A 12663-nucleotide genomic window follows, 5' to 3' on the forward strand; every position below is an offset into this window, starting at 1 on the left:
CTAGGACACAGAACGAAAGATCTTGAAACTAGAGAAGGAGACGGCGAGGCCTTGAATTGATCCAGCTGCAGCAAGAAGTGCTACAAGTAAGCATATGAAGGTCAAAAGCTTTAACCAGATCCATGTGAATGAACCCCTTGGAATCTTTGCCCTCGATATATACATCTCTATCGGGAAATATATGGTCAATGGCCAGTATGTTACTGAACCTATAAGTCCCATAAAACTGTTAAAGAACGGAAACATCATGGCGACAAGCGTTGCTAGTATAACGTAACTCGTCCTCCATACTAACCGGAACAGATTGATACTGCATTTTCCAATCATATATTCTCTCTCAATGAATTTGCATCCTGGCCAGTTTTCCCGACTCCAATTCTCCACAAACGCAAAAAACGGTTGGATAATTACCTAAAAATGTAATCAAATGTAATCAAAGTTTTGAGCAGATATCCAGAAAGCTACTTATATTGACTAGTAGATTAATACACAACATATGTACCTGAAATGCTCCAAGAAGATGAATAACAACACATATGTTACCAATATCGACTAGCCAAAATGGTTCATAGAAACCGAACCCTGTCAAGTAATTCCCAGATGAATCATTCCCGAATGCTAAGTATCCGAGTATCCCACATAGCATGTACAGCAAGGTCGATGCTCCAATTCCTATTGTGCAAGCCTTTTTCATTACTTTGTTTTCTGGAGGACTTTGTTTTAGTGTATCCTGCATGTTCATAAACATCCATTAGCATATACATATCGAACGAAGCTGAGAATTGACAAACTCGTATTTGGACTAACTGAATAGAGGCTAATCAGTTAGAAAATGATGAATAGAAGCTAGTCAGTAGAAAAGATTAATTGCCTGTATTTCAAGAAGGACTAGACTAAAAGAATAAGCAAAAGCAATATCTCCAACCGCGGAGAAAGCATTCCACATTTTCTCCGTGCTAGTCATGTCTGGTCCGACTGCTTTACCTGTTAGATTTGTTTCCGCAGATGTACCTCCTATTATCATCGAACCAAAAAAAAATTATAGACTTCCAGCAACATTGTAACAATTATTCAAATCTTGTATGAAAAAAATTCTCTCACCTACAACTTTTGCAACTGATAGAGCAAAGCCAATGCCAGCATAAGCGAAAGACATGATGGTGGCAACAACTGAAACGAGCGAGAGCTTGTGGAAGTTTGGGATTTGGCTCAAAACGATCTCTATACATGCGAAGATCAATACGTATGAATTGTTCAGCGTGTGACAACCAATGTTGTGTCTGTGTTTATGAAAACAGTTTGATCTTTTAACCGCCCTGGTTAATCATAAGATATAAAAAAATTAGGTAGGCAACTAAAAGCAATCAAACTATAAGTTTTATGGTATTTGGTTTTTGCTTACGCCATACTGATGGCTGAAGTGATGGTGTACCCAATGCTCCCACCAACTTGAATGGCATATTGAGATATTCCACATAATTTGTATTTAAATCCTCCTAAAGCAGCAAAAATAGCCCAACAATTAAGAATGTACTTGCAAGCAAGACAGGTTATTACCTAGGCCATTTTTGTTAACATACTCAACACGCCCATGGCGTTATGCCAAAAAACCCGACTACGCTATATCTCTTTTTGTGGAAGTAGGTTGTTTAGAATGAGACTAGTAACTTAGTTTTATTTTTTTGGTAGTTTTCTGTATTTCTAAGTGAACGGTCTAGAAGTAAACAATGCCCCAGAAAATAATAAGTATTCCTAGTAATGATCAACTTAGTAGTTGGAGTAATTATCTTGAGAAGTTGGTCTAGTGGTAAGAGGCATGTCCTCTCTTAGTAGAGACGCATGCTCGATTCTCACTAAGCCAATTCAAAGGATATCTGGGTGAAGGGACGAATCATGACTTTAATCCCAGGTTCGAACCCACAGGGAGCGAGGGTTTACAGATTCCACCTGGCTCCCGCTCATAGGGGGTACAGTCTCACAGCGGTCGAGAATTCGACCTTGGACATAGCCCCGAAAGAGTAGGTTTACGCGTGAGATCCTTTGCCGTTCAAAAAAAAAAGAAAAGAAAAAAATAGTTGGAGTAATTCAGATTTGTCGGTTTAGTTTATGATTTCAATCTGTTTAGGTTTATCAGGTTGGATTATTTTGTTTATTTAATTGAGTTTGAATTTGGTTAGGATTTGTATACGTTTAGTATAAATAGAGGGATAGTGTATTTGACTTTTGTTATGTCGAGTTTGTGAGTTTAATAAAAGAAGGTGTTTATAGTCGGTTGACTCGACCCAAAATCCCTGTTCTTTACTCGTGTATTTTCAAACTGAGCCAACACAACAAATGCACCAAATTACTTAAAAGTTGTAAATTTTGATCAAAACATTTGAACCAAGTAGTTGTGGTTTGCTAGTTGGCCCTGTTCAACCTTTTAAAACTGTAAGCGATAATAACATAACCAAAAATATACATCTTGACTACCATAAACGTACCGAGATTAACTTTGACAGCTTGCGTATAATTATAGTTTCGGGTACCACCAATAGGATCAGGAGACCTATAGCAATCTGTAAGCAAGAGGCACGTGTACCACGTGATGATCGCAAACACCGCAAGTAAAGGAACTCCAATAATCCAGCCTAACTGAGCCAAACACCACGATAACGACAACACACCCGATCCTATCACCACAGTCATGATATGTGCACTTGTAGTAGTCAATGTTCCTTCAAACAAAACCACAATTTCATACAAAAACCCTAAAAATCACAAGAACTCACACGCATTATAAATTATATATAAATTATAAATTCTGCATTATGCATACCTGTTCTTCTGATTCTACCATCATCATCTAAGTAGCCATTGACATCTCCATTTTCTACAGAAAAAACTGAATGTTTCTGCATCTTTTTCGTTCGGTGAGACTCGAAATCTTGAGGACTATGAAGATGAAGAATTGAAGACAGTGTCATATATAAAGATAATAATGCAGACTAATTCATGAACTGAAATTCTTGAATTCAACACAGCATTTACTCCGGTAAGTCATACTTGGGAAAGTGCAATAGAAGCAAAACTTTACTAGAATACACTCATTTCTATCATGTTGACTTATTCTTGGAACAAATTCATTTCCATTAATCTAGCAAGATTTACGGTAACCGTATTTTTTATAATTAATCTGGTATACATATTTGTCTACATTCGTTTTAAGAAGGAAATATACTTTTTTTAAATGCTTATTTATTTTTATAGGGTAAGGAACCCTATTCAAATTGAGAATTTTGAAATTATTTTGGGTAAAAAAAACCTTTAAAAAATTATAAAACAAAAAAAAAACCAAAATTTTAAAAAGTAAAAAAATCAAAATTCTTATATTTCATTTTAGATTCATACAAAAAATTAATTAATTCGTATTATACATATACACATGTGTATAGTTTTATTTAATCTCTAGTTACGTAATGTACGCATATGTACATGATCATTTATCTTAAATTATGCATATTATACATATATGTATAATTTAGCTAAAACGAGATTTTTTTTATGAAACCAGGATGATAAAATAGGAATTCTGGTTTTTTTACTTTTTTTATTTTCGTGTTTTTTTTTTCTTTTGGATTTTTTATGATCCAAAATGGTTATCATGATTCTCAATTTTCAAAAAGTTCTCTCATAATGCCGACTCTTATTTTATAATCATTTGGCTAAAAAAGCTTTATTTTTCTTTTCCTTAAATAACTAAACATTACTACACGTGAATAAAAAGTGAGAATTAATATTTGCAAATATAAAACAAAAAATGTAACTAACCGAAAAACTAGTTAGAAAGTAAATACCAAATGGTGCCCGTTTGAACAGCTCCATAACTGTCCGATTGCTACGTAAAGATTCAAACACTACGACTAAATTTCCTCTTTTTCTTGACATGATACAACTGTTCTTATTTAAATGCCACACACCATATATAAGACTTTGTTTTATATTTATCCGTCACGTAGAGGAGATTTTTCTTAATGGTGTCATTAATGTCTGGTATTCGGATGTGTCACTCGACTATAGAATTTTTGGTCCGGGTTGGTTCAGTTCCATGTTGGATGAATGTGATCTTAGTTAATGTTCAAATAATTTTGGTTAATATAGTTATGTTTAGGATGATTTTTAAAGTGACTTCACCGAATATTTTGGTTTTGAAACAATATGATAATTAATCTTATAAATTTGATAATATACTAGGTTAGAGCCGTGTTCCACATAGGTGAATAATATAATAAAAATAAAAAATTGTTATATGTAAAACGTAAATTCAATTGTTTAATATAATAATTTTTATTTATGACTTTTTCTATTAAGCTTTTGATATAAGTTGAAAACCAAATCTTAATGTTTGATTTATTTAAAATAAAACATTCATACCGATATTATTATATTAAATATTGTGTGTATTAAAATGATTTATAACAAAATGTTGTCACAAATTTAAAAACTAAATTAGCAAATACTAAGGTTTTGTTGTAAAAGAAAATAAATAAAAATATATTATATTTTTAAATTAAGAGAGAAACGATGAACAATCTTAAATGTTTGTGTTAAAAAGATACGGGAAGACAATGTGATATTGTGAATTATGAAAATTTTAACAATTAATTATAATTTTGGTTTTATACTTGGAGAGAAATCACATTTATATTTGTTAAGTGAATAAATCAAACACAATTACTATTTTAGTGGAGTTGATAAAAACACTTGGTTTGAACATGAGGTCATGAGTTTGAAACCCGTATCACATAATAATTTTTTTTTCAAAATTTTATAAAGCCTTACGGGTCATGGATTATAATAGGAAAGTAGGTCATGGGTCATAATATAATAGGAAATAGTGACATGGCATTTACTTGGCATTCTATATGGAGTGCCTAGTTAAATGTTATGTGAACAAGGCATTCTATGTGTAGTGCCTAGTTAAATATTATGTGAATAACTTGTGTTGCTTTAATAGTATAGTTAGATAACCCGCAATTCTTTTTTGCTTATAATATAATCCACCATTTTTCAAAATAGAATTATATATTTTTGTCAATTATTATAATATATTAAAAGCTTATGAAGTTTCGATCTTTAGACTTTGCCTCTATGCTTTTCTTTTTTAAACTTCTGCCACCACATTTTTGTTCTTTTGACTTGCCATCACACTTTTTGTGACTAGTCCTTAATCTTTACCCTAAACTATAATCTGTTTATAACTATATATTCACATTATGTTCCTAACAAACTGACACTATCGAGTTTAATAAACGAAAGAAAAGAAGGGAAAGATAATTAAGGGAAGAAAAGAAAGGGTGTGACAGTTAAAGATTTAACTAACTAACTAACGTATTTCCGAGTTCGAAGAAAATGGGAAGATTTATATGTTAAAAATCATTTCCTTTCAATTCTCTCCATTTTAAAAGGGTTTGGAATGAAGAATATATATATGCGTAAGTTTTTTCCTTTCATTTCTATTCTTTTTTTTTATTTATTTATTTCCTTTAAAATACTCAGGAACAATTTTTGTCTTGTTTTTTTTGAAATCCTTTCAAATTATTTCTCTTGGCTCGTTAAATGTCTAAGAACATGGCATAAGAGCTAAGTGAGGAAATGATATACAAAATATAAATCTATTTATATCTATACTCTCTAATAAAAAACTATAAGTTTTGTCATTTGTCACTCTCACGTTAAACCTCACTATTTAACAAATTTATAATAATAAAATAATATTTACCATTCTTAAAATTTATGCTTCAAAATTTGTTAATTTAATATTTACTTCCTATTTATTTTTTCAAATATTTAATATTTATAATATTCTTTTACTTTAAAATTATTTTAAAGACTATCGTACAACGATTGTGCATTAATAGTGTTTTAATAGGTTTATTATTTCTTGTATATCAATTATTTATTAAATATTATATTTTTAAAAACTACCCGTATAATAAACGGGTCTCAAACTAGTTACATATAAACTAAAAATTTTAACGTTCACTTTATGTTCTTTGTTTAGTGATCGGTATTGAGGATAAAGTCCATCCTTCACCATGGTTGGTCCCACTGGTTAATCACCTTTTTAGTGCCATGTTCGGCAGATTTGCACCTCGTGTGAATACGGAAAACATCAAGGACATGAAATACATTAGTGCCAAGTGGCCACGTCACTTTCTAATAAAGAAAAGTCACCTTGAAGAGAATTTTGAATATAAAATTCATACTTTGGGTTGCCATTTCCATGTGTTCTATCTAATCACGGTGCTTACTAAATTAATACCAATTATTTTGTTATAATAAAATTATGCCCGGAAAATATGGTAAATCACCATTTATATATAAAAAATATAGTTAACTTGTTATTTGGATATTTTAATAAATATATAAGGTTGTTACAGTTTAAAATAGTTATATGGTTGTCTACGAAATTAAATTCAGTCACCCCTCGGTTCGAAGACAAAAATCTCATGGGTTGGGGCCGAGTTGCATGAATCCATCCCTACGGTACCTTTAATTGGTCCTGTCTCTAGGTTGCATATATATCGCCATGATATGCCAAAAATGTGATTTTCACGAGGATGTACATCCATACGAACGATTTGCTCTGTTTTTGTTGAGCATGTGTAAATACTGTGACACTACTAAACAAATAAGTATATCACAGGTGAACATTTTTGTATGCAAGTTGCTGAAAGTCATTACCAACAAGTGTTCGTCGGTGAAGGTATGTCGGTAACGTGGGTTGTCAATGGATTAGTGGGGATGCTATCAAAGGATTACCGATGGAACCAACGACCCTCTTCATGCAATATTTTATTGGTTGGTTGCACAAATATGCGTACATGCATATTGTATATGACGTAACATGCCATTCTAATTATAGACACACACACATATAAGAATATGATGAGTATTATTACAGAACTGTTAAATTATTTAAAAATTATAACAAACTCTTAATAACTAACTTTTTTTATAAAACTTTTTGTATGTTAATATTATTTGAGTTTAGTTTTATCACTTTTTATAACTAAATTTACGATTACAATTATGAAAATTAGTTTTTACCCATATCTATGTGTTTTTTTACACATGTAAATTTATTGTTACATAAATTTTACGCGTGTGTAAACTTTTGATTTATATATGTAATCAAAAAATTATTTTAAAAATATAATAAAACTACTCTCAAATATGTTATAAAAAAATGTTTGATTGCTACGAGTTCTCAAAATTCTTAATTTTTTTTAAAGTTTTTAAAGGAAACCAACCCGATGGGAATACAATTATTAATTATAGTCCATAACATTCTCAAATCTCGAATATGACAAATATAAATTAATTTCATTTTCAAGACCCCTCGTTAACTAACGTAGGGTTGGTTTTATGTAATAAGCAGAACTTTTAGTCAAATTAAAGGGCAAAACCCCATGCCCCAACGTGTACGGAGGGGCAACATTCAAATAAAATACATTTATATGTGCATCATGGATATTATGCACACATGAGAATAAATCTCTTGGCATCCACGCATCAATTACAAAGTGTTTAATTTCTGACACCACATATTCCAACGAAACGCTACATACGCTCGATAGTAGCTCCTCCCAAAATCCAAACCCAAAAACAATAGATATGTAAGTACATCAAGATTACCATTTTTTATGAAAAACAAACAATCGAGGTGAAAGGCTTAAATCAATTTAGTATATATACGATCATAATCTACGAATTTCTGGCGGTAAATACGTCACTAATGGGCTTCACACCGACATTTGTCTGAAAAGAATAGGTAGTAATCTTACCAACTCCAATCCAACATTACCTATGGATTACCAAACCGATGTAATTTTGAATGGAAACACTATATTTAAATATTTTGAAGATTTTTCTTTTATCTCAGTCGGAAAGCCGTTGGTGGCATTCTGTAAGTGATACTCATTTGTCTAGTAATGCCATTGATAATCCTTTACAGAAAGTTGCTTCAGTGTTTAGGTTGGTCAAAGTGGTCATTTACATTACTTTCTGTATTTTGTAGCTCACTTGTAATTAGGAAATATGGACTGACTACTCATTTAAATTTAGGAAAATTAGAAATAAATAATCCCAACTTTTGTGTATTGGCCGATAGTAATCTCAAATTTAAAAATTACTACCAACGGTCCCAACTTTCAACTATTTTTGTCTCAATGGACCTCCGTAAAAAACACTTAAAGCCGTTAAGTTTCTTTCCGGGTTTCAAACGGATGTTTTAGGGCTTTTGATCAGAAGAACGATACGATTCGATTGATGTAAAACTTATCTCGAAACGGTGATTAAAATGACTTGATTTTTGTTAATTGGAAATTCAAACACCCCAAATTGAAACGTTGTTTCGTCGCTTAGATCACCGTTTCGAAAAAAGTTTTACATCGGTCGACTCGTATCCTTCTCTCAATCAAAAGCCCTAAAACATTGGTTTGAAACTCGGAAAAAAACATGACGATGTTAAATGTTTTTAACAGAAGTCCACTGAGACAAAAATAGTTGAAAGTTGGGATCGTTGATAGTAATTTTTAAAGTTAGAATTATTATCAACAAATACACAAAAGTTGAGATCCTTTATTTTCAATTTGCCGTAGATTTATCAATCGATTATATATAGGAGAAACCTTATAAAGCTTAAACTTTTATATCTATTATAGACTATAATTTCAAAAGACATGATTACATGAACCCACCCGTGGGCTTTATTCGAGCACGACTACCATAAACACATAAATTTAACCACACAACAAACAACAAAGTATTACATGCATGTGTTATTTAGTTTTTAGCTTAATGAAGTATGCATATATACACATATAAATATATGTATATATAGAATGTATGATAAAGATGCCATTCTAATTATAGACACACACACATATAAGAATATGATGAGTATTATTACAGAACTGTTAAATTATTTAAAAATTATAACAAACTCTTAATAACCAATATCTATGTGTTTTTTTACACATGTAAATTTATTGTTACATAAATTTTACGCGTGTGTAAACTTTTGATTTATATCTGTAATCAAAAATTTATTTTAAAAATATAATAAAACTACTCTCAAATATGTTATAAAAAAATGTTTGATTGCTACGAGTTCTCAAAATTCTTAATTTTTTTTAAAGTTTTTAAAGGAAACCAACCCGATGGGAATACAATTATTAATTATAGTCCATAACATTCTCAAATCTCGAATATGACAAATATAAATTAATTTCATTTTCAAGTCCCCTCATTAACTAACGTAGGGTTGGTTTTATGTAATAAGGCTGAGGGGTGTGGGGCTTCAGCGGGGGCGCTAGAGCCCCTCCGCTCGCGCTCCCAGGCGCTAGCACCACACCCCCGGGGTGCGAGAGGGGCGCGAGAGGGGCGCGAGCACGGAATTCAAAGCAAGCGCAAGCCCCTTAGCGGGACCAATATGGCGTAAAGGGACATTGGGAGACGTGAAAGAGCCGTTGGGACATGAGAAATGAGCCGTTGGGCTCTTTAATTTAATAAAAAAAAATGTGTTCTTCCTATATATAAACCCAAGATCACATAAAACAATTACCACACCCAAAATCACATAAAACAATTACCACAACTTCAAAAAAAAACCCAAAATCAACCCATCTTCCAAACTTTTTTTTAAAAACATGGCTGGAAATTGGTACTCAAACCTAGATTCAGATTATATTGACGATTTATGGTCGTCACCGGACCAACCGGTGTTTTATTCGGAGCCGCAACAATTATCCGGCTTTCAACCATCCAACATACAACCGTCTCCTAACTTTGTTGTTCCGGAAACACAAGAATCACACGGTGAAGCTACCGGAAAAAGAAGACACGTCCACCGGAAAAAACAAGTTGCAACGGACGGGTCGGGACCGGCTTCGACTCCGAGGACGAAACGGAAAACCACTCCGTGGTCATCGGATGAGAAGGAAGCCTTGTGTCGGGCTTGGATAGTCATTTCTGAGGATCGGCGTTGCGGTAATTGTTTTAACGTTTTTAAAAATGATTTTTAATAAAAAAGTTAAATAAAAAAGTTAAATGACTTACAAATTTATTTTTTCATTTTGCAGCCGACTACCAAAAGAGCGAGATTTTTTGGACAAAGGTTAGGGAGACGTTCTATACGCTCGTTGGGAGTACAGAGCGGAACGCCGATATGATTTCGGGTCGGTGGTCCGAAATCAGAAAATTTGTCGGCTTGTTTACTAATCTTTTCAACAGGAACAGCGGTCGTATGAGACCAAGTGGCAGTGATGATTTGGCGGCTTACAATTTCACTGTCGAAGAGTGGAAGCAGGAGTGTTTGCGGAGGTATGGGACGGTGAAGACGTGGGACGATGTAAAGTTGTGGGAGAGGTTGAAAATGTGTTCCAAGTGGGTTGAGCTGGTGGCGCCGGACGTTGATGCGGAAGTACGGCCGAAACGGACTAAAACAAGTTCGTCCGGAGCGTATAGCACTTCAATCGGGTCGGATTGCCGCGTTGGATTCGACCTAAACATTGCGGGGGAGGAAACGTCTTCACCGCCGAGGAGGCGGCCATTGGGACGGGACGCCAAGGGGAAACAACCGGCTGAGGGGGAAGCCGTAAACATCGCCAATCTTGTTGAATCCCTCAATAAATTCAACAAAACCATGGAGGTGGTCTCTAATGACAAAAAGGAAAAAAGTCGAATGAGAGATTTGGACTTCCTTACTAGAGACTTCAGTAACCTAAATCCGGTCGATCAAATGCTAATGGAAAAGCAAAAGGAACGTATCCGAAAGAGGTTGATCGAAGAAGACCAAGCCGAAGAATAAGAATAATGTTTTTTTTAGTACTTTTATTTTTATTTTATTTTTAGATATTAATGTATTTTTTTTAATGTGTGTTTTTTTTAATAATTTATGAGTTTTTTTAATAATACGTTTTTTGAATACATTTATAAAAAAATAAAAAAAAATCCGCTGGAGCCCCTGCTGGAGCCCCTCCACACCAGGGCCAGGGGCTCCAACGGGGGCTCCAACACCCCCCTTATCCAGTTTCTCTCTCTGCCACACATCACAATATTATTGGCTTGAGCCCCCCCTCGTGCTCCCATTAGAGCCCCCCACACCCCTCAGCCTAAGCAGAACTTTTAGTCAAATTAAAGGGCAAAACCCCATGCCCCAACGTGTACGGAGGGGCAACATTCAAATAAAATACATTTATATGTGCATCATGGATATTATGCACACATGAGAATAAATCTCTTGGCATCCACGCATCAATTACAAAGTGTTTAATTTCTGACTCCACATATTCCAACAAAACGCTGCATACGCTCGATAGTAGCTCCTCCCAAAATCCAAACCCAAAAACAATAGATATGTAAGTACATCAAGATTACCATTTTTTATGAAAAACAAACAATCGAGGTGAAAGGCTTAAATCAATTTAGTATATATACGATCATAATCTACGAATTTCTGGCGGTAAATACGTCACTAATGGGCTTCACACCGACATTTGTCTGAAAAGAATAGATAGTAATCTTACCAACTCCAATCCAACATTACCTATGGATTACCAAACCGATGTAATTTTGAATGGAAACACTATATTTAAATATTTTGAAGATTTTTCTTTTATCTCAGTCGGAAAGCCGTTGGTGGCATTCTGTAAGTAATACTCATTTGTCTAGTAATGCCATTGATAATCCTTTACAGAAAGTTGCTTCAGTGTTTAGGTTGGTCAAAGTGGTCATTTACATTACTTTCTGTATTTTGTAGCTCACCTGTAATTAGGAAATATGGACTGACTACTCATTTAAATTTAGGAAAATTAGAAATAAATAATCCCAACTTTTGTGTATTGGCCGATAGTAATCTCAAATTTAAAAATTACTACCAACGGTCCCAACTTTCAACTATTTTTGTCTCAATGGACCTCCGTAAAAAACACTTAAAGCCGTTAAGTTTCTTTCCGGGTTTCAAACGGATGTTTTAGGGCTTTTGATCAGAAGAACGATACGATTCGATTGATGTAAAACTTATCTCGAAACGGTGATTAAAATGACTTGATTTTTGTTAATTGGAAATTCAAACACCCCAAATTGAAACGTTGTTTCGTCGCTTAGATCACCGTTTCGAAAAAAGTTTTACATCGGTCGACTCGTATCCTTCTCTCAATCAAAAGCCCTAAAACATTGGTTTGAAACTCGGAAAAAAACATGACGATGTTAAATGTTTTTAACAGAAGTCCACTGAGACAAAAATAGTTGAAAGTTGGGATCGTTGATAGTAATTTTTAAAGTTAGAATTATTATCAACAAATACACAAAAGTTGAGATCATTTATTTTCAATTTGCCGTAGATTTATCAATCGATTATATATAGGAGAAACCTTGAAAAGCTTAAACTTTTATATCTATTATAGACTATAATTTCAAAAGACATGATTACATGAACCCACCCGTGGGCTTTATTCGAGCACGACTACCATAAACACATAAATTTAACCACACAACAAACAACAAAGTATTACATGCATGTGTTATTTAGTTTTTAGCTTAATGAGGTATGCATATATACACATATAAATATATGTATATATAGTATGTATGATAAAGATGTTTCATATTCCTAAT

General features: G+C 33.3%; 1 protein-coding gene across 2 annotated transcripts; it reads right to left on the reverse strand.

Moving 5' to 3' along the window:
* LOC143585413 (amino acid permease 6-like) lies at positions 1–3099 on the reverse strand. 2 transcript variants are annotated; one of them, XM_077067207.1, is made up of 8 exons: positions 3087–3099; positions 2819–2845; positions 2484–2717; positions 1403–1496; positions 1102–1316; positions 872–1014; positions 503–730; positions 1–411 (listed from the first exon to the last, which is right to left on the reverse strand). In XM_077067207.1, the coding sequence occupies exons 1-8, from the start codon at positions 3097–3099 to the stop codon at positions 1–3; spliced, it is 1365 nt and encodes a 454-aa protein (XP_076923322.1). The 2 variants fall into 2 exon arrangements, with proteins under 2 accessions (XP_076923322.1, XP_076923321.1); XM_077067206.1 differs by lacking the exon at positions 3087–3099 and having other exon boundaries at positions 2819–2900.
* Between the last annotated feature and the right edge of the window lie 9564 nt (positions 3100–12663).

The sequence above is a fragment of the Bidens hawaiensis genome, unplaced genomic scaffold, assembly GCF_021521415.1.
Source record: "Bidens hawaiensis isolate Kalapana, Puna unplaced genomic scaffold, B.hawaiensis_p1.1 tig00033838_1, whole genome shotgun sequence".
Lineage (NCBI taxonomy): Eukaryota > Viridiplantae > Streptophyta > Magnoliopsida > Asterales > Asteraceae > Bidens > Bidens hawaiensis.

Excerpts from the sequence above, each read along its gene's own strand:
- LOC143585413 (XM_077067206.1), bottom strand. The coding sequence starts at position 2,900 with ATGCAGAAACATTCAGTTTTTTCTGTAGAAAATGGAGATGTCAATGGC. Across the intron at positions 2,718-2,818 it reads TGGTAGAATCAGAAGAACAG|GAACATTGACTACTACAAGT; the intron begins GTATGCATAATG and ends TTTTGTTTGAAG. Across the intron at positions 412-502 it reads ATCTTCTTGGAGCATTTCAG|GTAATTATCCAACCGTTTTT; the intron begins GTACATATGTTG and ends TTACATTTTTAG.